This window comes from Triturus cristatus, chromosome 1_2, assembly GCF_964204655.1.
Source record: "Triturus cristatus chromosome 1_2, aTriCri1.1, whole genome shotgun sequence".
NCBI classification, from domain to species: domain Eukaryota; kingdom Metazoa; phylum Chordata; class Amphibia; order Caudata; family Salamandridae; genus Triturus; species Triturus cristatus.
In genome coordinates, this window is record NC_140580.1 from 445409161 (window position 1) to 445436706 (window position 27546).

Here is a 27546-nt window from a genome sequence, read left to right on the forward strand (position 1 = left end):
ATATGGCCATGTCTGAACTGGGGTGGCAGAGTGGGCTAAAGAACGGTGATGGATCAAACCCAGATCTGTTGACTGGGTGTGAGTGTTTGATTGGTTCTGATGCTCCGTCCATCACCACCCCGTTTTGTACCGCTTTGTTCGCCATAAGTTGGCAGGGTATGCTCAGACGTGAGTCCCTTGCTCACTTTGCCACTGGATTCAAGCAAGCCTGGCTGAAGATGGCTGAAATGCCAGAAACCGGTCCTAGGAAGCTTCTTTCCGGTTCAGGGAAGCCATGGCTTGGCAGTTCGGGCTGGACTGTTCCCATGAGGCACAGGGTCAGACTGATTTGCATATGGCCATGTCTGAACTGGGGTGGCAGAGTGGGCTAAAGAACGGTGATGGATCAAACCCAGATCTGTTGACTGGGTGTGAGTGTTTGATTGGTTCTGATGCTCCGTCCATCACCACCCCCTTTTGTACCGCTTTGTTCGCCATAAGTTGGCAGGGTATGCTCAGACGTGAGTCCCTTGCTCACTTTGCCACTGGATTCAAGCAAGCCTGGCTGAAGATGGCTGAAATGCCAGAAACCGGTCCTAGGAAGCTTATTTCCGGTCCAGGGAAGGCATGGCTTGGCAGTTCGGGCTGGACTGTTCCCATGAGGCACAGGGTCAGACTGATTTGCATATGGCCATGTCTGAACTGGGGTGGCAGAGTAGGCTAAAGAACGGTGATGGATCAAACCCAGATCTGTTGACTGGGTGTGAGTGTTTGATTGGTTCTGATGCTCCGTCCATCACCACCCCCTTTTGTACCGCTTTGTTCGCCATAAGTTGGCAGGGTATGCTCAGACGTGAGTCCCTTGCTCACTTTGCCACTGGATTCAAGCAAGCCTGGCTGAAGATGGCTGAAATGCCAGAAACCGGTCCTAGGAACCTTGTTTCCGGTCCAGGGAAGGCATGGCTTGGCAGTTCAGGCTGGACTGTTCCCATGAGGCACAGGGTCAGACTGATTTGCATAAGGCCATGTCTGAACTGGGGTGGCAGAGTGGGCTAAAGAACGGTGATGGATCAAACCCAGATCTGTTGACTGGGTGTGAGTGTTTGATTGGTTCTGATGCTCCGTCCATCACCACCCCCTTTTGTACCACTCGGGAGGATAAGCCTGAAACTGCACTGTATCCAGAACAGGTCTGATGAACGAGAGCGTCTGAGAGGTAGTCAGGTGTGACTTTGGCATGTTGACAGTGAACCCCAGCGAATGCAGGAGGTCTGCCGTAGTCTGGAGGTGAGAAACCACAGCCTGGACGAGCCCGCCTTCAGCAGCCAGTTATCAAGATAGGGGAAGACTGGTATCCCTGATCTGCGCAGATGAGCTGCGGCCACCGTCATCACCTTGATGAACACCCAAGGGGCATTGGTAAGACCAAAAGGGAGCACGGTGAACTGAAAATGCTCGTGGCCTACCATAAACCACAGGTAACGCTGATGAGCAGGAAGGACGGGGATGCGAAAATAGCCATCCTGCAAGTCCAACGCTACCATCCAGTTTCCTGGATCCAGGGCAGACAAGACTTGAGCCAATGTGAGCATCTTGATTTTCTCCTTTTTGAGGAAGTAGTTGAGGGCTCAGAGATGTAGGATAGGGCAAAAACTCTTGTCCATTTTCGGGACCAGATAGTAGCAGGAATAGCAACCACAGCTCACTTCTGGTGCCGGAACCCTTTCTATGGCTCCCTTCGCCAAGAGAGTCATGACTTTCTCATGGAGCAGGAACAAATGATCCTCCATCAGCCGGTCGTAAGATGGAGGCATGGAGGGAGGGGTAGTATCAAAGGGGAGGGAGTAGCCCCTTCGAACGATCTGCAGAACCCACCTATCCGATGTTATGGACTGCCAGTGATGCAGATGATGGCGGATTCCTTTCACCAACTAATCGCCTATGATCTAGAAAGCAAGATTAGGAAGGTTTGGAGGCAGCAGCTGCAGGGGGGGCTGTACCCAGACTGCTGGCTATCCAGTAGGAAGCTAGCCTCGTCTACGCAGAGGCTGGGAAGCTTGCAGGCTCTGTGGCTGGGATAGGGTTGGCGCATTGAAAGCCCCTTCCGTGGGCACAAAAGGAGCGAAATGCAGACTGTAGAAGTGGGGCAGCCGAACGGCCCAAGGACTTGACAGTAACCTGCAAGTCCTTAAAGCACTCCAGCGCCGAGTTTGCCTTGTCTCTGAAGATATGGGTGCCATCGAAGGGCATGTTCATGAGAGAAGCCTGGACATGCCCCGAAAAGCCAGATGTTCTCAGCCAGTCAAGTCGTCTGAGGGCCACCGTCGACGAAACCGCTCTTCCCAGCGAGTCAGTTGTGTCCAAGCCACAGTATATAGTAAACTTAGCTGCGTCTGTTTCGTCTGCAACTGCTTGAGAGAATGGCCTGGGCCTCCTCCCAGACCTGTGGCAGCACTTGCGCAACCATTTCCCACAGCGTGTGGGAATAACAGGCTAATAAGCATGCATTATTCACTGACTGCAATGCAAGGCTAGCAGAAAAAAAGTTCTTTCCCAAGCAGTCCAACTTCTTGGATTCACTATCCGGTAGGAGCGGCAGGCAATGTGCCATGGGAAGTGGACGCTTGGACTACCAAGTTTTCCGGGTTAGGGTGTTGGGTGAGGAAATTTGGATCCCCTGGAGCGGGTGGTGGCTGCAGGCAATCGTTCTATTCACTGAAGCTCCTGTGCTGGGTTTTGGCCAGTTCCCCAGAAGGATGTCAGTGAGGGCTTGATTGAATGAGAGTAGGGGTTCAGAGGAGGAGACTCCCAGTTGCAGCATCTCCATCAAGATGTAAGTCTTGACCGCCACCGAGGTCAACTGAAGGTTGAGGACCTCAGCCACCCTCCGCACCACTACTGCATGTGTAGCTCCCTTCTCTGTAGTCAAGGGAGGGGGAAAATCATGCTGGTATCTCAAGAAGTGTCCAGTTCGCTGGGATCACCAAGTTCCTCACACCAGTCCATATCCTGCTGAAACTGGTATTCTAAAGGGTCCAGTGACATCTTCCATTCCTCCCTGACGCCTAGCCCTTCAGAATAGGGCTCAGGCTCCAACCTAGGACACACGGATCCCGTTGGCGCCAGAATCAGATGACACGGATCCGGCTCTGTTTCACCTGGGATCACAAAGGAGCTGGCACCGCCGGTGGGCGCTGGGAACATTGGTGTTGGGGCAGGCATCAAGGAAGGTCGGAGTGGCATGACTGGCACCAGTCGGTATCCATGGGGGCCCACTGGGGCCGGAGCTGTTGGCGTGGAACCAGATGGGTCCTTCTCTGACCCGGTGGGCCCGAAGATGCGCCGGAGTAATTGGGCAGCTCAAAACCAGGTACATATCCTCATAAAACTCTATAATTTGAGCAGGGGTCGCTCCGGCTCCCGAAAAACTGGGGAGGCGCAGAGTTGGCCCTGGCACAGTTTCCTTGAAACCTGGCCTCATACGCCGATGTTCCTTCGTCGTGTCAGCCAAGGGATGAAACGAATTCGAAGCACACTTCGACGTTTTGTGTTTTTTGCGCCTCTTACTTGAGTGCCCAAGCGATTTTGAGTGGAACATAGAGGACTTCGGACTCCTGGAACGGTCCTAACACCTTCCTCTCGAGCGGGACCGTGACTTTCACGGAGTCACATGCCAGCCTACTAGCAGCTTCCGGGACCACTCCCTCAGAGCCTTCAGCGCCATGGCCCGGCAGTTGGAGCTCGACTTAGAGTCGTCTTCGCACTCCAGACACCATGAACACACGAGGTACGGTCCGTCACAGACATAGTGCGGTGACAGACGCCACAGGGTTTAAAACCGGTCTTCCTTGATGACATCCTTGACACACCAGGAGGAAAATACCTCAAAAAGGTCGACACACGTAGCAAAACTCCTGTCCAAAACTGACAGAGGGGTAGCTCTTCTCCAAGATCAGCACTGGCTAGCATAGAAAGAAAAAAACTGACATCAGTATGCCTAGGTGGCACCTATATAGGCGACGTGGATGTTACTCGTGGCGCAGATGCAGACACCACGTATAGCCGATTGACGCCACCTATCAGCGTACAAGGATACTGCTCACGAAAAATCTTCTGGATCCAGTCTGGCGCCTGGGGAAATTCAAAGGTAAGGAAGGATCTGCAGCTAGATGTCTCTATCAGATATGTATTAATCTGAGTTGTGCATCTGGATTGAGGCCTCAAAGGCACTGCCATGAGGATTAGCTTAGTGCCAAGGCATGGCACTTCATGTGGAGGAATCCGCTGCAATGCTGATGATGTGATTGTATACCATAAGACCCTCACCAAGGACTTCTAATAAGTCCTCTCTCTCTCTCTAAAGTTTCTGAGAAGAACCTCTTAAAACATTTGCAGTGAATAAGGTGAGGCTCTCTCATGAGTGATTAGAAATGCTGTTATTCAAATGATCTTAGTAGAAGTGTTGGATAGGCCACATACTTTGCGCTCAACAAAGCTGCGATTCTTCTTTCTTTAGAGGAGTGATCAATTTAGCGGGATCTGCGGAGAATCTCTTTATAGCAGCTGCTACAATCACAATTTAGCTGCGTGTCATTCCTTCAGAAAAGAGAGTCTGGCTCTTTGGCTCATATTTCTTTAGATGATGACGTGGTCATGGTTTTTAGGCTCAAGTCTTGAACAGATCCATTGCAGGTTCTGTTGGACCTTGAATCACTGGCAACATAGGTTTTGCTGCTGGGTTGTGTTGTAAAGTCTCAAGCATTACAAGTTGTGGGCTAAAAAGCGACAAAAGGAATGTTCAGCATTGCTGCATCTCTAGTCAGGACATCATGGAAGTTGTTCATGCTATTTACTGGTGATAATCTAGAAGGAAGAAATGTGGTATGAGTTTGAAAGTATGTAAGCACATCTGTTGAGGTTTATGTTTCAGTTGCAAAATGCAACCTTGTATTCTTGACAATGGCAAAACTGTCATTCTGTGAGATTAACAACACTTTGGCATTTCTTCTCTCTTAGGTATCTGTCTCTTAAGAAAGAAGGCCTCTCTTTCAGCATTTATGTTTAGGAGTGAGCCTTTTTAAAAGTTTTAGTAATAAAGCTTTTAGCCTTGGCCTTTTGCTCAAGAATTACAATAACTAATATATAGTTATAAAAAGTATAGTAATAAAGCATACATCCATAACAATAATCATGTGTGAAATTCCTGCACAAACACAGCCTAAGACTTGAACTTGTGTGATGGTACGTGGAGTGACATTGCATGCAGTCTTTTCAATAGTCTAGACCTTTAGGACTACATTCAAACTTCAAGGCAACATCACCCTGTGCGCCAACATTTGATGCAGATTTGCCTTGTCCCTGTGATACAAGTACACTTCCATATAGGACACATAGACAAAGAGTCTGAGTTCCTGTATGTTGCCTAATGCCACTAGATATGGCTGTGGATGGGGTGAAATACAGAATATTCCCTGAAGTTCATGTGCACAATATTTTTCTAGCTCCTATCTCACCAGCTGTTGTCTCGCGGCTTCACAGCACTATTTCATCACATTTCTCATAACCACAGCTGCCTTTAGGCCAAGAACTAATTTCTGGAAGGCAATTTCAAGAGCAAGTTGCTTGGCTCCAGTGTTTCAGCCTGCAGAAAAATTAGATGTTTTCTCCAGGCTGTGTGGATCAAATAACTTGAAGAAGTCATGTTTTGCCGCACACTTCAGTAGAGCCATTATGCTTCTTTTTTCTGTGTAGCTATCACTGAAATCTAATTCTTCAAGAGCTATTGTAGGGAAACCACTCAAAATGGAGTAGCTTGGGGGGAGTGGCTACGTGGCCGAACATGGCGGTCACTCTGGGACAGAGCTCCGACATCCGTGCAGGCCATTCGATTAATGCCCTACGCTGGGTTGAGCTCTGGCAGCTGGCATCCGAAGGCAGATCGCCAACAGGGCTCAAATCGGCCGACGTTCAGTCGGCAGGTCTGGCCATTCAGCTCCTTGCATTCGCTGCATTGGAGAAGAAAGGCCGCGCAGTGGCAAGTAAGGACGTCGGGTGACGGGCTTCCTGAACCTGACGGAGTATTGGTGGGGGGCTTCATTGCTGGAGTTGGCCCCCCGTGTGAGGCGCGGCCAGATCGCTGTGCCGGGAGGAGGAGGACGGCGGAGCCGACATGCTGACCTGGGCCGGAGGACAGTGAGGCTTCGGAGGCTGGTGTGCTGGTCTTGGCAGGAGTGTGATGCCTGATAGCGTGTGGCCTGGTGGAGGAGGAGGAAAGATCTGTGGAGACCAGCGGCTTAGTAAGAAGGTGGGCCAACAAAGCTATCTCGATGGGGCAGACATAGGTCTGCTTGAGGGGAGATTTTCCTCCCATTCTCCTTCCTCCATATAAACAATATCATTGATGCTTCATCTCCCTACTTCCCACACAATAAAAAGAAAACACATATTAAAAGGGGGATGACGATTGGTAAACACACCTGAAGTGTTGGAGAGTTGTACGGGGGGCACCCCCCTGAATAGATCCTCATTGAAGATCGAGGCCCATTCCAGCCTGTGCACTCAGGTGCCCTTCTTGGTCGCACTGAAGGTGGCATAGGGATCCTGTTGGAGACAATTCTGAGCCTGCGGTAGGTAGACACAGTGACAGGCTGATACAGAAGGTTGATGGTGAAAGAGAGAGCACAACTATGAAGGGTCATGTTGGCTGATTATACCTACGCTCCAATATGGCACGAGAAAAACCCACACCTGGTGCTGCCCAACAGAAAATAGATAAATATGCCACCCATACAGCACCTGCAGGAATGGCTGGGGCAGCTGTAATGAAGGACAGTGCCCAGACGTCAACCATAGTGCAAGCTATTCAAGACCTTAAAGTTACCATTGAGGGAAAGATGAGGGAATTGAAAGTGAACCTGGCACTAATCCGCCACGATCTCTGCAACACAACCCACAGAGTCACTGAAGTGGAAAATCGGCTCTCAGAAAAGGAGGATACTATCAAGACCCATGGAGAGGGCCTGGCAATGCTGCAATGGCTGGTGAATTATCTGTAAGCCAGGACCTACCAAGTTCATGTGGGACTGGCTGGCAAACATGGCTCCCAAAGATGAGGTATCAGCGTGTTTAATTCGTGAACGGGCACAAAGAGCTCTGACTGCGAAGCCACCATTGTGGGCCCTACCTAGACCATTCATTGTGCGGGTGCTTAACTACGCTGACAGATGAGGGTGGCCCGGAAGATGGACTATATAAAGTACCAATCTACGCCGGTTCTGATTTTCCCTGACTACAATCTGAGGGTGCAGAAACGTCGTCGCTCCTTCCAGAAAGTCAAAAGCAAGCTCAGGGCCATGGGCCTCACGTACATGCTTTTATTTCTGGCCCGCCTAAACATGCTGCTTCAGGGTAGATCCTATTGTTCTGACTCTACAGAAGCAGTCTGGAATTTGATTGAGGAGAGGCTGCTTCTCCACATTTATTTTACCTTCTGAGGTGGAGGACACACAGGTGGGTGGTGGGTGGAGGAGCGAGAAGCCCCAAAGGAATGGAGCACTGCCCTGCACAGGAAATCAAGGAACAGAGAGAGGAGGGGACGATCGATGGAGGCCAGGTCATACAGCAAAAATAAAGACATGGCCACATCTCCAAATGGCACCGGCTTCCATGATGACGCTGAGGGTTGGGGCAGGGGCTGCCGCCCTTCGCATGCCCAGCAGACTGAGTAATTTATGGGAGACTTACCTTTGGTGATACTGACGTATCTGCAGGGAGTGTCTGCAGCCTAAGTACAATGATTGCTGCCCTTTTTTCATGTTGGGGTGGGATTTGGCTAGTAAGGGTTGGATAGGCGCGGGGGTGATGTTTGTTGCACAATAGCCCTGTGGGCTAGGTCCCTAGATTCACAACAGGTACTTTCAATTCATGAAGTATGGGGTAGGGGTGGGGTGGAGGTGAGTTTGTGGGATTGTTTTTCTCTTTTTTCACACAGGTGGGGTGGTTTACTACAGACGCACTGCAGATATACATGAGCAGTGGACAAGTTATTCTGACATATATCGTACCTATGGCGAACCCTACCTCCGTAGAAGTTGAGGGTTGGCCTCCGAGAGCCCAACGAATCTTAGAATAGTGTTGTGGAATGGGAATGGAATAATCGACAAAATCAAGAGAGGGGCAGTCCTCAGGGCGGCTCGGAAGCAGATGTGGTCCTCCTTCAAGAAACTCATCTCCTGGGTAATAGATTTTCCCAAGTCTATCATGCGGGCTTCCATAGGGGCTCTAGGGGCACAACTATTCTGGCCAGTGGACGTACTCCTCTGGTGATTTCCAAGGTGTGGCAAGACAAGTTGGGTCATTATGTGGCTATCACAGGGGCATTGCAAGGTCTCCCCTTATCCTTAATACGTGTATATGCTCCACCTCCACTTACAGTCAGCTTTCTAGCTACACTGGGAAGCGTCGTGGGAGAGTTGACAGAGGCCCCATGGATCATGGGTGGAGACCTTTATGGGGAATGTGATATGGGCATAGATCGCTCTACGACCAAGGCGGGTGAGGGGGAAAGACCTACAGCACTGGCGACTTTTGTGGCGAAACTGAACCTTGTAGATGTGCGGAGGGTGCACCATCCAGCGGAGCGAGGTTACACCTTTTGCTCTGGGGCCCACCAGTCTTCATATTAAAAAAAGGGATTTTTTTCCTTTCACGCCCTTGAACACACGGTGTACCACCTGAAGAGAGTAGTGCCCCACGTATCACACATACACATGGTGGAATACTTCTGGTTTGCTGGTATTGAATAGGGAGGACATATTTAAGCACCCCTTAAATAAAGTGGAAGATCCTCTCTACCCTTCTGATTTGGGAGAGGGTTCAGTCACCCTTTTTCCAGCTCTTAGATATATCAGTATTAGGGCAGCACACAGCTGTAGGGTTTGTACAAGATAATTTTGTTACGGCTCTCGTGAACAACCACATTCCATTACGGATAGCCCGCAATACAAAACATACACCCAGAAATCACCAGATACGAATTAGTTACTTGGAGTAGCATATACTGATGAAATAACATCCGCAATTCTGGCGGCGACGTCCTTGATACCTGACATGAATATCACGCAGTGCCTAAACCAATCACAGAATTGGGATAAACTTAAAGAACTTAAGTGAAACCAGATGAAAATTCTGATTCACAGCGCAATAATGACATAATATCTATGAGGTAATGCAGTTCCAACAGGACTGTGGGTAAACAACGAAGCGAGAATCTTTCTGGAAGATCCGCTTTTTAAGAAAGAATGATCACTTATAGAGTAGAGGTGCTCGCGAGACTGGCTTATACTGACCATAAATACAGCAAAAAGGCTGTCAGATGCCCCACTTATTTAGATCAAGACCACTGAATAAGCACTCAACACTCAAATCAAAATCACAGTGTTTAAAAAGAAATTGGAGTAAATCAATAAGGAAATTGGATAACACAAAGATTACCTCATGCAGAGCAAAATTAATAAGCTACAAAAAGACCTGAAAAGATTTTCCCATGAAAGAATATAACCTCATATCAATGACGACTACAGTAAAACAACACGACTCGGAAGCAAAATCATCAAATAGAAGTGACTCAGGCTCGTCCTAATTGGACCAAGAAGATTGGTCTAGTGATAATTCATCAAAGAGCTGGAGAGGAAAACAGAGGTGCAGTAGGGGCACAGGGTACAATCCCACGTACCCTCCACCACAGATGGTTACATGGCCAGGACAATATGGCCTTCAGCAATATCAAGGACCCCCTCAGTTTCATAATATGCCTTATGTTCAGCCGACTCAAAACTAGCAGTAGTTTTTTAGGGCGGGAGGCAGACGAGGAAGACAAGGCAGACAGAACGGCTGAAGAATTCAATGGGACGACACAACGAGGGAAGGAGTGAACACAAGGAGCCAGACGACAGATCAAGAAGCAGGCCCGAGCTCAATGTAGACCTAGTGGCCAACCTTACAGAAGCATTAACACCAAATGAATTGACAATCCTAAATAATGGGCTTGGCTTTGCCCTTACTGCCTAATTGATCAATTCAAGATGAGGTGTGAGCTAAATGAGTTCATCAGAAAACGATGAGTAAAAACGTTCTTCAAGAGGAACCCCATGACAGAAACAGATACGACCATGAGGAAGAAATCCAATTTTAACCCTCCAATATCCATGATGCCTCCAGACGTAATCGCATTTGAGGAGGTGGTCATCAAGGAGGTAGAACAACTACAGACCAGAAGAGACGTCTTCAACAACCTTAGCAGAAAAGAACAAGAAGCATTACAGTCGCTAAGTAAAAGATCAAACCTTGTGCTAAAACCAGCAGACAAAGGTGGGGCAACAGTCATCAAAAATCAGAACAGCTACAGGGAAGTCTGCCTTACCCTATTATCGGATACACAACATTATACCAAACTTCAAAGGGACCCTTCAAAGAGAGATGATGATATGCCTCGACGTGGAGGCCTTATACACGAGCATCCCACAAGAAGAAAGCTTATGTGTCATTGCTAATATACTGCAAACACAAGACTGGCCATGGCGTGCACCGATCGATTGGATCATGACATTGATGCATATAGCCCTCACGGAAAATGTCTTAAAATTTGAAAAACAACTCTATCTACAGAAACATGGAACTACCATGGGCAGCACTTTTGTCCCGAGCATTGCATGCCTGTACATGAGCCAATTGGACGAAGATAACATATAGACCAACAATCCCTTCAACAATGAGATATGCATCTGGTGACACTCTGTAGATGATATCTTGGTCATATGGCACAGTGATGAGAGAAGTACCCAAGTATTCAGAGGACGGCTCAACCAACTGAACCCATATCTCCATTTTACTATGACCACTCACATCCCAACTGCATCGTTCCTTGATGTGAATGTTACAGCTAGAAATGGGGAACTGGAAAGCACCCTCTACACCAATCCACGGACCGTAACAGCTTACTCCATTTCAACAGCACTTACCCACGTTCTCTGAGAGAAAAATTTTCCACTGGGACAGTTCCTTAGGATTAGAAGGAACTGATCGGACCTGCACAGCTACAAAAAGGGATCAGAAAAACTCACTTTGAAACTACAGGAGAAGGCATATCCCAAAAGGATTATAAAACATGCCCAGAAAAGAGCCTGTAACACTCCACGATCGGCCTTACTGGAAACTAATGTGAAGAAGGAAACCAACTCACTTAATGTATTACCACATACAACTCATCTTCAAACACTATAAAGGAAATAATAAACAAAAAATTGCATATTCTAACCTCCAACCAACTGACCTTCAAAAAACCATTATTCTCCTTCAAATGAAACAGAAGCATTCGAGATATGTTGGTACACACTAGCTGTTGGAGAAACCAACAAGAGACACACATGACCCTTTAGGACCACCTGCAAGTGAAAGGACATTACCCTTGTGGTTCGTGCATAGTATGCCCTTTTACAGCACAACTATCCATATTGCTTTAGGCATCCACTCCTTATGGGAACAAAGACACCATACCAACTGTAATACTGACAACATCATCTATATGACCACATGTCCCTGTAACAACCGATATATTAGGATGACTACCAGGAAGGTGAAAACACGTATAGCATAGAAGCACTATACGGTGTGACAGAACTTCGACAAAACTCAAACTCAACACGACACGCACACACAAGGGCTCAATGATGAGATCCCGTGGGACCAATTGACCCACATTTAGAGACGTTTCTAGTCCTTGGACTGAATAGTACATTTACCACTATCTGCAGACATCGCACATGACTATGCGTGCAACACACAATGACTATGTGTAAATACTCACTATAATTCAAATTATCATTCTCTGATACAGTATATATCTCATATATATTCGGCTTGTATCAGTTAATCGTCTACACATACTATTAGCCGATTGCATTGAATTAAGTTTACTGCCCATTTCTCAGTAATATGGAGCTGAGCACACTACAAGCCCTATGAACTCTTGGGCTTTAGTTATCCTGAACATACTGGACTCATCAATACGGCTAGACAATGAATATTCCACAAACCACTTTGGTTAACCGCCATATGTCATATAACTAGGAAAAAGCCCGCCTACTGATTCTCTAGTATTAGGGAGTGACACATTAACTCCTCTCCAGCTGATCGCACTACAAGCCCCATGATCTCTTGGACTTTAGTAGTCCTAAACATGCTGGACTCATCAATATGTCTATACATGTAATGCCCCACAAACTGCTTTGGTGTACCGCCATATGACATATTACTAAAATAAAAGAAAAGCTTTTGACTCTCAGGTATGAGGTAATAACGAAATAATTCCTCTTCAGCCGATCGCACTACAAGCACCATGATTCCTGGGGCTGTAGCAGTACTGAGCAGGCTGGACTAATCAATATGACGCTTTGGTGACGTCATACAACATGACGCGGGAATGGCCACGCTCGCAAAAAAGCCTCACATGTGAGCAATGGCCAACACAAATAGACTTGCTCTCCAGCACGCGATATCCAGAGAGCCAAGAATAGCGGGACCGAGTAGGTGTTCAGGAGGGGTAGGACCCTTTATGAAGTAAGTGAAAATGTCTAATTGAAAGGGTGTGCTGCGACATTAAGGAGAGGCAATAACTTCGCCTGTCTATCGTTGACGATTGCAATACGCCTTCTTTATTCTTCTACAACTTTATTGATCAACATTAGAGTGTGACTACAGGGCGACCCCTGCAACCGCATACCCTCGTGGAGCGAGAGGTCAACTACTAATGGGTGAGTGACTACAAACCTGATCACAACAGAATGGCAATATAATCATGACATGACAATCTGGTGATCTTTTATGCACAAACAAATGGATGGATGTTTTTTAATGGCACTTAACAGTTAATATAAGTCATATAGATGTGTCTAGAAATTAATATATTTTATTTCATTTACATTGACAACCCTCACGAGATAAGCGCGATTGTGGAATTTTCCCATTCACAATTCAGAGTTGATTGGGGAACAAATATCCTGAAGTCACGTAATAATGAGCATGCGATGGGTGATGCATGCTTTCACACAGAATCTCTAGCTGGGATTCCACACGAGACATTGACTAGTCAAAGTGTGATACTGGCACTTATAATGACAGTCGCCAAAACTGTCCTTTTTATTTCAGGTTGGACCTAAAAGAAAATAAACAGAATAAAGGACAAGTATAAACCTGTCCATTTAGGTGCAGATACCTGTACAACATTTTCAGGAAACAGGCTGAACTCTGAACACCAGGGAGGAGAATTCAATTACCCTGACGAAAGCCCAGGACCCAGCAGGGCCATTACATAGGGCTGAAACATGTTAGTGTTAGGGTCTTAGGACCATCATATCCTCAATACCCAAATTCACCTTTTAATGTGCTCAATAACTCCGCCAATAAAGGAATACCTTGGAGCAATTGGAGGATTTTTAATCTTTATGCCCCCTGGTCTACTTCTCTTAAGAGCTCCCTCAAATATGGTTAAGCCCACCCTGACCTTTAGGAGTCCGGGTGAACCCGATGATGAAGCATGACACTGCTAGAGTGTGTGAGGGTTATATTAAAATAAGGGGATTTTTTTTTCCTTTCACTCCCTGTAACGGATGGTGCACCACCTGAAGAGAGTAGTGCCCCGCGTATCACACATACACAGAGTGGGATACTTCCGGTTTGCTAGTGTTGAATAGGGATGACATATCCCTCCAGCACCCCTTCCATACAGTGGAACACCCTCTCTACCCTTCTGACTTGGGAGAGGGTTCATTCACTCTTTTTCCAGGTCTTAGATATAGCAGTAAGACATCTTGCACAGGCTTGTCTGATCACTCCCCGGTTGGTTTTGACCTGGGGCATGAAAGGGATACACATCGATTGGAGGCTGGCCAGATGGTATATTCGGTAAAAAACACAATGGTTCGGGTGTGGCCAAAAGGCAGGGTCAGCTGTATAAATTGCGCTTAATGATTTGCTGCTGCTTGGGCTGTTCACGTTTAGTGCTCTCTCACTAAACGTGAACAGCCCAAGCAGCATGACACACTGAGCTCCTCTCCCAAGACTTTCCAAATATGAACTGGGAGTGACTTTAACTAAACTTATTGGCAGCAAATCATTAAGCGCAATTTATACAGCTGACCCTGCCTTTCAAGTTTACACACACGTGATATTCTCACGCTCGTACCTTCAGCGAATTAATCTGGGTGAACTCATCTACCCTCAGCTGTTTTCTGAAGCCCTCAATTGCTCTTCCATGCGCTACGAATAATTGCATCAATTCAGCTTGCTCACCCGTTATATGCCCTGATGATGATCTCGAACAGTTGAGATCGAAAACGCCGTTGACCCTTTACAACAAAACTCTTCCTATTCTATAAAGTTGCTTGAGGAGTTTTACACTATTGTTGTCAATGCGATGCCGTTATTTTAAACTTCACCATCACTCTGCACGTCACGCCTCTTTCACTTATTGTGTGAGCACCTGAATTCTATTGTTGTGGAAATAAATGTTTCACATGAACTGACTTATGTCCCTATGTACATTATTAATTTTTTTGCTCCTTTAAAATAATTAATCTTCAACTCTCTAACCATAAGTGCTCTCCTTAGGATCACTTTATTATTGGACCTTTTGGCCACACCCGAACCATTGTTTTTTTACCGCATATTTCACCCCAGGTTCACGTATTGGGGTACCCTTGTTTTTCTTGAAACCAGATGGTATCTTCAACAAGAGGACTTTAGAGATATGTGTCAGAACCAGACCCAGCAGGTTTTCACTGATAATCAGGGCTCAGTGTCTTCGATGGAAATAATGTGGGAGGCCCAGAAAGCCACACTGAGGGGGCATATTTTTAGTTACATCAAAGGCCATAATGAAAAAGACAGCCAGAAGATCAAAGATCTTGAAGGGTGTATCTTAGATTTGGAAAGTCAGTTTGCTGACTTGGGATGGGAGGATGTTCTGAGGGATTCCTTATACACAAAGACCCTACTCAGACAAGAGCGGACACAAGAGGCCCGAGCAGCATTGACAGCCACCCATAGCAGAATCTTACAGTGGGGAGAAAAGGCCAGCAAGACTGCACTGGCTCTGTGCTCCCAGACTGGTCATGGTCCATGTGGCATACTTACAAGTGAGCAATGGATCGAGCGTGGTGGGGAACAAACCAGTAGCTATGGCATTTGCTGACAACTACAGAACTCTATATAAGGAAGACCCAATGAGTCTGCAAGATGATTTATACCAGTTTGTGCAGGATTTGCTGGTGCCCACCCTGTCTTTAGACTATAGGGATGCCTTAGAAACTGAGATCACTAGTGAGAAGCTGAGGGCGGCCATGGTACAGCTACAGTCAGGCAAAGCACTGGGGCTCAAAGCATTCCCTCCCGAATATTGGCACTTAGTGTGGCCTCTGGCAAGACAGTTATTGCTAGGAATGTTTCAGGAGGCTCTAGAGAGGGAAAACTGCCTCCTGACCACAGGATGTCTGACATTGTGGTGCTGCGAAGCCCAATACGGAGGGCACACGTATGGGATGACTTTTGACCCTCCTCGCTCTTAAATGTGGAGGTGAAAGTATAGGCCAAATTGCTGGCTAACCAGCTGGGGAACGTTATCAAGCATCTGGTTCATCTTGATCAGTCAGGGTTTATGCGACAGAGGGCTACACACCGTAACTTGAGAAGGGTGCATAACGTAATTGCCTTAAGTGGTCAATGGAGGAACATACAGCCTTAATGTCAGTTGATTTTCAGAAGGCATTTGACTCAGTTCAATATGTTTGCTCTCCATGCCAGAGTGGGCTGTGGTCCTAAGTTCATCAAGTATATTTGTCTTTTGTACAACAATCTCCGAACAAGGGTGCATGTGGGGCGGGGGGGGGTGTCAGTAATGAGGGGTACCCGTCAGGGATGCCCCTTGTCCCTCTAATTATTTATTTGCGGTAGAAATTTAACCTTTGGCAGCTTGGTATGAACAGATGCATTGTATAGAGGCTTTGAGTAGGGCGATGCACTGAGTGACCGAATCTCTTGATACTCAGATGATGTGCTTCTGTATTTGGGGGCTCTGTCATTTCAGGACCTAGGGCGATGCAGATGCTAGATATATTAACCACATACTGGGGCCTACGGATTAACCCCCGGAAATCGGTGATCTACCCCAAAACTCCGTGCCCGGCTGATATGCCATGGGCACCGGATATACCGATTCAATCCTCAGGATTCCCCGATTTAGGAGTCTTTGTCACTGGGAGTGCACAGCCTTCCTTTGATGGCAACTTGGTACCACAGATGGAACGGCTGTCAAGAGATGTTAAGTTTTGGAATACACTTCCATTGTCTTTAATGGGACGCTCCGCCATCTTTAAGATGGTTGTGCTTGCGCAGCTTTTATACCAGTTGCAAAATCACCCCTTCTTGATTGCCCCCTCCTTTTTTGTGAAACTCAATGCAGTGTTGCGGGTGCTGCCCCTGGGCAGGGGGGGAGAATACCACGCATCTCTTTAGAAAAGTGTTGAGGCCAGTATTGGAAGGGGATTGGCCACAACAGATGTTCACTTGTATTACTGGACAGCCCATCTTGGGGGTGCGAGGGGGGGGCGGGTTGGGGACCCGGCCTATGCCCTAGAGGGGACAGCCATGGGTATGCAGGGCCTCCCACACCTGCTACATGGGGGCAATGTGCCTGAATCTCTTCCACCAGCTACTGGGGTGGTACTTGTGATATGGGTGGCAGCTAAAAAGGCTACTGGCTGGTCTGGCAGGCTAACACTAAAAATGCTGTTGAGGGAAGGTGAACATCTTTCACAAGTTGTGGCCTTGTGAGGCTTCGTGGCGTGGGACAATATAGGAATCTCAACTTTGGGGAAGTTTAACACAATGGCATGCTGAAATCCTTTCAGGAGCTACTGGAGGAATGTGATCTACACCGCTCACAGTTTAAGCTATCTGCCACTCCGGCACACATTGTTGCCAACAGTTAAGGGCACAACTGAGGTGCCGGAGTTCTCATCACTTGATGTTAAGCTTCTCCTCACAAACATGAAAGAACATAAGCTATCACAGACATATAAGACGTTGTGAGGAATGTCCCAGACCCTATGTTGGTTGCACGTAGGGCATGTGAACATGAGATAGGAGCACTTGATGATGATGATTGGAGAGGGGCCATGGAGGCTCCCAAAAAGGCGGTTATAGCTTCGCAGTTTAGACTTATACAGTTGAAACTGCTGCACCCAATATTTTACACCAGGGCCAGACTCTGCCGCATGGGACTGGTATCAGATGATGGGTGATAAAGGTGCGAGAGGTCCCCAGGGAATTTATCCCATATGATTTGGTACTGCCCTGTCCTTTCTCCTTTCTGGGAGGAGGTTTTTGGAAAAGTAGAGAGAGTGCTAGGCCTGAGCATTCCGAGAGATCCCAGATTGATATTACTTCAGGTAACAGATGAGTTGGGTGGCACACGAACCCAGAAGGCACTCCTTTGGCTGGGCCTCATAGTAGCCAAGAAGGAAATTGCAAAGGCCTGGAAAGAGGTAGCTGCCCCGTCGGTTGAGGTGTGGACCAAAGGCATGGACTGTTGTATGGGTAACACCCCATATACAAGGCGAGAGGCTGTCCCCCAAATCACTATAAGACATGAAAGGGGTTGACTGAAGCTAGAGGTATACATCTGGAACCCTGCTCAAGCATCCAATGGTCTAACAATGGTATGGGAAGCCGGCAAGGAAGAGGGAGTGAGGAGGGGCTACGAGGGCATGGATTGTACAAAAATATTATTGCCCTACCTATATGATTATGTTCAAAATGTCAATACACTGTGCTGTTCTGCTCGATGTTATAGGATATATTTGTACTGAGTGTTACTGATTCACCTCGGTTAAAAATTCAATAAAAATTTGTTCGAAAAAGGAAGTAGCTTCTTTCAAAATCTTCCTTCAAAAAGGGTGTTTTTTTCATATTTCTGCCAGTGCCCCCAACTCTCTAGCTCATAGCCTATTTGGCTCACCACCTTGAACTGAATCACCTTCTCAATACTGGCAGAAAATGTATTGCAACGCTTCATGACAAAGTGTAGAATGGCATTCTGAGCTGTTTCAATCTCCTGTATTGCATACTCCACGTCTTTGACAATTCAGATTATTTGAAAGGTCAGGCATAGATAAGAGAATTAACTCACTTCATCTAATTCGGGCTCTTCCACGTAGACACCTCTGGTCACTTTCTTCTAAGCTCCAAGTACTATAATCTTAAATTCTGATTCATTTATGATGGGCTTGTTCAATTAACATTAATATTCCATTGCTCACCATTGCGCTTGCAAGCCTTTTGAGGTTTGAGCTAAACTAATAGTAATGCTGGAAGTTTGAGTCCCTCAATTGCAGGCACATCCTGTGTAGGATTTAACACTACACCGGATGAGTCATTTATTTAAGAATAAAAGTGTGGTAAGCAGACGACCCTGTTTATCTTCTTGTAGTTTTAAAAATGATCACTCAACTTCACTCTTTTGTGCAATCGCACTTGCAAGAAAATATTTGTGTACAGTCTTTTTATCTTAAGCAAGATGTCCTCCGTAAGGCCAATGTCCGCTAGCTTGTTCCACGGACAGCCTATCAGTATCTGATCAAAAGTTGACATAAAATCGAGAAATGCAACATAGAGGGTCACTCTTTTTAAAGTACTGTACTAGTAGATAACATGATCAAAGGTGAACGCCTAGTTAATTTTCAGAAACCTGGATGAAACCTGCCCAGGATGGGGTTTTAAAATGTTATCTAGGTGCCAATATTCGAGTGTTCTTCTTTTTATTAAAAAAAAAAAAAAAGAAAAAACATATTTACCTTGAGCCCGAGGAACAACTACCTTCATTAGCTAGCAGAAATGCTTTTAAAAGTGTAGGCATAGCCAATCTCAAGCTATTATGCTTTCTCTTTGCCAGTCCACAATTTACGTGGGTTACTAATCAGATTATTGCGCTGTTTTCCATGAGCCCACGAACAAACAACCTGCACCACTCAATCCCTCTATACCTCACGGAACTCTATCTCTGATACTGCATCTCTGTGAGGGGCGAAATAGCATATGAAGCAGGAGTGCATGAAAAATTCTACTGGAAACAAAGAAAAATATATGGCTATAAGGGCGCATTCAAGAAAATGTTCTCAACATCCTGTGCCTTCCTACATCACTGGGAGGCTCTATGGTTACTGGACTACTCTTCTTTGACTAGTCCAAATCCCCCAACCCATAGCCCAAAGTTCAATGGGAATTGCAGTTGTGTCTTACTATTTTAGTACTGCTACTATGTATCAACAAAGAAAACCTTAGCAGAATATGAAATGTCGATCTTTCCAAACAAAAATATTTCAGATATATTCTTACTTTTGCTGTTTCATATGATGATGAAGTAACTTTCATCGTGAACATTTCAAACTAAAATTGTATGTAGAAAAGGGCAATTTGAAGAACAGCAAGGCTAAGTGTTTTATATGATGATTAAGTAACTATTGTGAAAATACAAACTAAAATGCCTGTAGAAAAGGGCCATATAAAGAACATCAGTGCTACTGATTAAATCACACCTAACATTACCGTCAATATTTTTAAATATGGATCCGATACTCGAAAGGTCACGTTTACTCATTTAATTTTGAGCTGGTTTCCAATAAAGTTCTATATAAGGCCTGTAATAAAATTCAAATGAAGTGTTCACTTGGGCTGTACTCGTTACTCATGTGCACAGTCATGTTCCATAGATATTACATTTAAAAATGTTCCTTAGCATTACAAATCACATAAACAAAACGAGAAGGCAATAACGGATCAGTTGAATGTTATTGCCACTTCTGAGGAATAAAGGCGGCTGGCCCCTGGCCCCCTGCCACATAACCTAAGCTAGGCGTGACGATATTCATAACAAAGTACGGCCTGTCATGGCTTATTGCTTAATTAAAACATCGCTCTTGGGTGCACGAAAGCACAAAGCAAACTACGCAGAGCTGTGCACTAATCCAACAGAGTGTGGAAATGCTAATGGGGGAAGGGGGTAGGCTTACATAATCTGTATTTGTAGATTTTAGCAACAAGTTTAAAACTAGATCTGTGTGCCAGCATCAATTATTCTTTCGTACCTATACGCAGCGGCTTGTATATATACTGATCTGTAATTAAGTTGTATTTTTGACAAAGGTTTGTTTTCTTATTTGAGGAAATATATATTTTAGCACATCTTCAAACGATCTAGTAATCGACTGATGGATGCACAGAAAAGAAGAAGGTGCACATTCACATGTGATGGTATGTTACACTACTCACTAAACAACGCTAGGTTAAAGAGTAAAGAGTGTGTCAGTGTACGTGCAATTCAGCTGCAATTTACTATTCCATCACTAAAGCCTTATAAACAAGATAACGATAAACTTGATGGTATACTTTGACCCTATACAGTGCATCTCCCAATTCAATTTCTATGGTTCCCTTGGCATCAAGTTTCTCTTTTCTACTCTTCGCTGGGTCGATTCGCAGGAGTCCACTGTTTTTACTTGATGTAAACTGCAGTGAACAGTAACTATTCCTGCTTCAGTTTGTGTGGTAAGGGCTATGAACTTGGCGTACTTTCTTTTAATGTGTTCAGGACGCAGCGGCCACAACAATATCATTCTCCATCGTGGTTTTCACATCCAGGAGCTTCTTGGAGTTCATAATGGCAAGGGGCTTTGTTTGCTACTTGGAGTTAAGGCTCACAATGTTGTTGTTTTTTTAACTAGCCTATTTTGTCTTTCTAAATAGTGTCACAAAGAGACAGCCGGCCGCCCCTTTATTTTTGAGACACGTGATGAAAAATACAGAAAATGCAAACAAATCTATGTTAGCGATAGAGGTGCTGCAACTGTGTGATGCTTTGGCAGGGAACAACAGTGAGAGAGAGGAACTAATGAAACAAACTAAGAAACAATCTTCGCACTCAGTAGTGATGCTTAGCTGAAATCTGGGAAACCAACCTGGGAGACACAGCTGCAGTCTGTCCACTACGGTTGCAATATTTCTTTGCTGGATTCTACACCGGATACTAGCCTCAGTTTGGGATATCATCTTAAGGATTAAAAATAAACATGTATAGTTAGGCGCATATGTGTGCTAGAAAAGGGAATCAAAATATTCAGTAAATGTACTGCGAGAAAGACTTCGCATATTCTCACCTCTTTCCCAGCATCTTGAAGCCTTCGGTTAGTATCAATAACTTGGACCTTAAAAATAATTTCACCTTTGTTAGACAAATATGCACATATTGCCCTGATGTAACTGCTCACCCTTGTAATCAGATCATACTTCATGAGAAACTTAGAACAAAGAAATGCAAATTCAAATTAACTCTACAGCTTGAACTTGAACTTTTGATCGCAAAGGGCTTTTGTTAACTTTAATTAGTTCTGACAGTTCTTTCTAACAGATTCTGTGGCAAACTTCTCAAATTTACTTGGGATTTTTGAACCTTAGTTGTTTCTGTGGGTCTGTCAAACAATTCAAACCATTGACCCAATTGACCACTGGTCCCTTTTTGATAACCTCAATGAGCTCTATGTGCCATTCATTGTCTGCAAGAAATGGCAATTGCATTTTCTGGTAATTAAACATTCATACTTTGCTGAATGCAAGCACTGGGTGGTTGATTAACATCAAACGCTGAAATCTCCAAGCCACAGCAACATTTTTATGCTGCAGGTGCAGGCAGAGCTCAACCTCAGATTTTCCCACATAAAAAGTGACTCATTAGGTCATCATAATAAGGAAGCACATTCTAGTTTATTAAAAATCTCATTAATTTCACAACAAAGATGTTCAATGACCTCATTGACGCTTGTATTTGGTTCCTTGTTATCTGAATATCTTTATATAATGGTTTTCTAATCATAACCTCTGTTGAACTATACTCATTCTGTCTGGTGTGCATATTTTCCCTTCAGAAGTGTAAAGAGAGCTAAAAGGGCCTGGTCTCACCAGCCTGTGTAAATAAACAGTGCTAGAATCAGACTATTTTTCGAGTGCTAAACACTTACCCAACACACGTCCCACTGCACAAATCAATCACAATTGAGAACTGCTGTTCGAGTCTACTGTCTGGTAAGTTTTCCAACTAAATAAGTCCTTTCTGAACAAAGAGCTTTTGTAACAATGTGATTTTAATCCATTATATGTTATTGGGGCTCAAAGCCTGTATGAACAGAAGTGGGGGAAATACAGAAATTGTATAGAATCTCGCATAGTTTGCCTCTTAAACAGTTTTCCCTCAAAGTCAGACCCGTAATTTTACTTAATGTTTAGGAAATATAGGAGAATTTAAATTGTTTTTGACTCAGCACCTTGTCTTCTGCTGTGCTACCCTTGTGAAGAAGGATTGTGTGAAAAGGTCTTACAAGGTCGCAAGTGCATAAAGATAACATTTCAAAACATCCAAGTTCGTTACATGACCCAATATTGTCTGGGGTATCAAGGGGAACTGAGAGGCTACTTTCTGAACTGTCAATATTAAAAGACAGGAAAAATACTAAATCTCACCATAAGGGCACTCGCATTGGTAGATGATTCTGACCAAGCTCTATTTTGATAACATTTTCTTAATTCACAGTTTTTTAAGATCATTAAATTACTAGAGAAGAAACAGACAGTTAAACCTATATGTCGAAATTATACACAGCTGAAATAGTGGTCAGGGTACACACTACAATGGTATTTTTTTGTTTTCATGTCATCAATTCTAACCTGCACAGCCTTAATCCAATAAACTGGTACAAAAACGCAAAACTATTGATTCAGATCTCAAAATGTTCCCAGAAATTACTTGCCAGTCCTGGGCTTAGTCTCTTAAAATATTAATCCAAATAATTTCAGTCTCCTTCTTACCTTTAACTTTTCTGCCTCTGCCCTTACTTTAAGAAGTTCTGTAATAGCATCAACAAATCCCTGGTGGTGAAAATTGCACATCTTTTCAATTTCTCTGTCATGATTCCGAATGCGAGCATCAAGTTTTTCCATGAACCTCTGGTGTGCATTTGGCAGGTCATCATACACAGACCTGTTGAGATACAATAGAAGAGGAATAATGTAACGTTGAAAGTTGTTGTCAAACACATCTCTGGAAACACAAAACGGCCACACAAAAAAGCTAAAATGTTTGTGATGGCACACAAGAAAAGAATGGCAGACATAGGTAAGTTAAAGAGAGTCGCTGAACACAGTTTCATTTGTAATACTAAATGCTGTAGACTGATAACATACACAATTGCCCCACAATTCAAGGGGTACTTGACAGCTATTGCTTCGAAACACACAAGATGATGGACGGAATGTTGCACAATGGCAAAACACTCACCCCCAGTCACAGATCTGGGTTTAATCCATCGTTATTTTGCTCAACACACCACCCCAGTTCAGACATGGCCATATGCAAATCAGTCTTGACCCTGTGCCTCATGGGAACAGTCCAGCCCGAACTGCCAAGCCATGTCTTCCCTGGACCGGAATCAAGCATCCTAGGACCGGTTTCTGGCTATCAGCCGTCATCAGCCAGGATAGCTTGACTCCAGTGGCGTAGTGAGCACGGGACCCACGTCTGGGCATACCCTTTCCACATAGGGTGAACAGCAAAACACACAAGATGATGGACGGAATGTTGCACAATGGCAAAACACTCACCCCCAGTCACAGATCTGGGTTTAATCCATCGTTATTTTGCTCACCACACCACCCCAGTTCAGACATGGCCATATGCAAATCAGTCTTGACCCTGTGCCTCATGGGAACAGTCCAGCCCGAACTGCCAAGCCATGTCTTCCCTGGACCGGAATCAAGGTTCCTAGGACCGGTTTGCTATTGCTTCGACACAGACACAAACTATTACTAGTAAAGATAACATGTATAGCGGCCCAGCGTAATGCTGTACTTGAATGGCCTCACAAGTCACAACTTTGTACTTTTTGAAAAATCCTCACATTAATAATAACAGCTTAGTTTTGATAAATAGCTTAATCCCTCACCTGTGAGTTAATGTTAATCTAAAGTTGAAAAGTTTGACTCCCCTGGAAATCATCGTGTAATTCATCAAAAATAATGCATCACTCAAAACCTGCACCCCCAATTAGAATATAGCATTCTAATCTAACGTTAAACATGAGCATATCTACATCACAGAGACTCTGCTTTATCCATGACACAAGCTCCAAAAACTTAACTCACTGCTTTGCACAAGGCAAACACATGGCTTGCCTTGATGGGAGAATTTTTATAGCACGTTTTCAATCCGACATTACACAATATTTCGCAAATGTGTTTCATGCATATGATTTTCCCCAGTCTCCCCGTTCCTGAAATTACATGGCACTTTTGGACTTGACAACCCTACTTCATGCAGCCCACTCCCCTGCACCAAATAACTAAACCAGCTATAAACCAGTGGCAAAAAAAATCCGTACATATTCATTGAGAAATCGAGCAAGAAAGACTCTCTCTTTTTAACTCAAACTCTTCCATTTTTCTATTTTATACTCCTGGAAGGTATGTGACTTTGTGAAATAACTATTTAACTGGGTATATTGGTATTATTGGATAATAAAAAATTGTTAATTCTATAACTAAAATTAATGTTTCTGATACATTCCTAAAGAGGAACAGTGTTTGCCTAACGTTTCATTTAGGTAGATTTCAAAAGTAATAGCCTGAGTTTGTCTAAATGCAGTTAGTAGCGTATCAACTAATAATTTAAAGAGAAAAACACGTTTTTAAGCCAAAGTATTACTACAATCCAGCGCTTCAATCCCAAGTTTTCTCACAACTCGTAGAGGATGATCTTTAGTCCACTAACCTTTTTCTAGTCTGATATCTCCACAGTTGATGATTTAAGAATACAATTAAATCAGGGCCAAGCCAATGCCTTGAGCCTAATGGATTTGTCAGCAGCATATGACACAGTAAATCATGCCATACAGCTGGACTATGCCAAAGTACCTGGCCTAAAGTGTATCTATGGCTGTAAACCTTTCTCCTTACAATGGGTAGAAATTTCCACTTTGTCCTAGATTCCCACTGGGTTTCTTATTCCCTCATTTTAACATTTAATGTAGAGTGAATTTGTAAGGCACGCATTCACATAGGCATCTTGGTGCTGAATAACAAATGTTTTATTGTTACCTAGATCGATGGTACTGATTTTATAGACCTCAGAAGGATGAAAGACTCAGTGGACCCGCTAGGATTTGAACCTGTGACCATGAGGTCAAACATAGCCTCCTAGAGTGGACGTATTAGTCCACTAAGTCACCAGACCCGGCATTTATGTGAGCCTTTTAGAGAGAGCCCTTTCCAATCAGGGCTTACATAATTACTTGTATGCTGATGACACACAGTCAAGCTTATGTCTGGCTGGAAATCCTTCTAAGGACCAGATTTTAATAACAAATCATGAAATGTATTTAGTAGTGGATGGGCAGCAACAACCTCAAGTTGAATGCGGAGAGAACTGAAATTTTGATTATTAATGATTGATTTATGGCTATATTTCTACTGGCCGGCATAGATAGGCTCGCTTTCCCCTTCTCTCAAAATCATTACAATAAGCTCTCTCTGGAAGGCCAGGTTCATTTGTTGCATCTGCCTATGCTTTCCATCTAGAAGTAATGAAAAAAGGTTTTTTCATTTCTATCTGTGGAAGGAAAAAACGTAACACATCTGCTCTCATTGAAACTATGAGAGCAGAGATTAATCTCATTCCCTTTATTTGGGGTTCTGAAACGTGCTACTCCATCAACTTCAGGCTATCCAGAATACTGCTGCCCACCTGTTATTGAGGACAACTAGATTCTCCTGCTCTTGCACCTTACTATCATGTCTCCACCGGTTGAAGATAAAGCATAATATTCAATTTAGGTCTCATTTTACTGTCTATAGGGCACTATTTGATAAAGCTCCATGACTCATCAGAAGTCTCTTTAAGAGGTATTTTCAAATTTGAAGCTTCATTTCTCTACAGCTAATCTTCTAGTCTTCCTAATGTTATAAAACATAGGACTGTTGGCCTTAGGTCTTAATATGCTCAGCAGAGCTACGGTATTTTATAATGGAAACTATATGTAACAAAAAAGTCTTCCAGTATTAAAACCTTCCCTTAAAACCTGGCTCTTTGGCCAAGCCTTTACTTGTTCTTAAATCCGCTTGCCTTCCTTGCTTGCTATGCTTCTGAGCCAAGAAACTTAAGATGGTGGAGAACTCTGTGCGTAGTTTTCACATAACAAGACAAAGCTCTTTGTGATTGTTGTGATCACACAACATTAAAAAAACGAGAAAGCTCTGTATATTCAAAAAAAAGCAATTGACAAAGGAACAACACAATTATTGGACACCAAAGTTGGGTAATCAGTATGCATCTAGAGTTGTATAATTAATCCATAGTCAAAATGCACAAGCTGAGTGCGAGAAGCAATATCACCTTAACCACTATTTGACATTCTCTCAAAGTGCCCTATCTAAGATATGCATTGTAGATTTGTGAGACTACAGGAATATGAGGCGACTTCAGGCTCAGGTAAATAAGTATTTCTGGAAAGAAGTAATATTGTGTCATGAGGTCAACTAGTGACAACAATATTCTCAACTATGGATTGTAAACGGAACCATTCTTTCTGAACAGTCTCCACACCTAACCATTAGTATTTTACCATTTTTTAACGTAATTCTTCGTTCATAGTGATCAGGTCCTGCAATAATGGGAACTGTATTCTGGGTGCCACTAATAACTTGAGAAGTTCTGACAACCAAGCTTGCCTCGGCCATGCTGGGGCTATGAGAATTAAGTGGCACGGTTCTGATTTCATCTTCCATAACACTCTCGATATCAGAGGAAATTGAGGGAATGCGTACGCGAACATCCCTGTCCAGCGCATCTGTAGTGCATTGCCCCACGATCCCTTTTGAGGAAACCTGCTTGCAAAGTGTTTGTATTTTGAGTTGTGGTGGTTCGCGAACAGATCCAACAATGGGGTGCCCCATAGACGAAACACTCTGAGAAGTTGACTTTGAGCTAATTCCCACTCGTGTGAAACACTGGCTGATCTGCTCAGGATATCTGCCCTTGTGTTGTTCACACCTGGAACATGCTGGACTTGAAGTGAGATGTTGTGAAGCAGTAACCACCACCACATCTCTTGCGCTTGTTTCGACAGGAGTTTTGACTTTGTACCCCGTTGTTTTAATAGGTAAAACATCGATGTTGTACTGTCTGTTCTGACTAGCACTGTGGAATCGTGTATTCTGGGGAGAAATGCCTGTAATCCCAAGAAAACTGCCTTTAGCTCTAGCAGGTTGATGTGAAGTTGAGCTTCGCGGTCTGACCAATGACCCTGTATTTCGAGGTAATGGAGATGTGCCCCCCAACCTTGTAGCGATGAATCTGTCATCATAACATAACTGTGATGTTGAGGTTCGAAGAGCAGACCTTCTGTCAAATGTTTTCTG

The 27546-nt window shown here is 44.4% G+C and overlaps 1 protein-coding gene and 1 long non-coding RNA gene across 6 annotated transcripts in view; one reads left to right on the forward strand and one right to left on the reverse strand.

Annotated features, from left to right (window-relative positions):
* Positions 1–27546, reverse strand: part of EXOC6 (exocyst complex component 6) — a 1441232-nt gene that overhangs the window by 994028 nt on the left and 419658 nt on the right. For all 5 annotated transcript variants that reach the window (XM_085606137.1, XM_085606139.1, XM_085606140.1 and 2 more), the window contains exons 2-4: positions 22945–23116; positions 21243–21290; positions 21045–21135 (exon numbers count right to left, since the gene is read on the reverse strand). In XM_085606137.1, coding sequence (XP_085462263.1) covers positions 21045–21135; positions 21243–21290; positions 22945–23116 — 311 coding nt within the window. The remainder of the gene's footprint in view (positions 1–21044; positions 21136–21242; positions 21291–22944; positions 23117–27546) is intronic.
* The window catches only part of LOC146867469 (uncharacterized), a 415701-nt gene that overhangs the window by 326199 nt on the left and 61956 nt on the right, over positions 1–27546 (forward strand). The gene's annotated exons all lie outside the window — the stretch shown is intronic.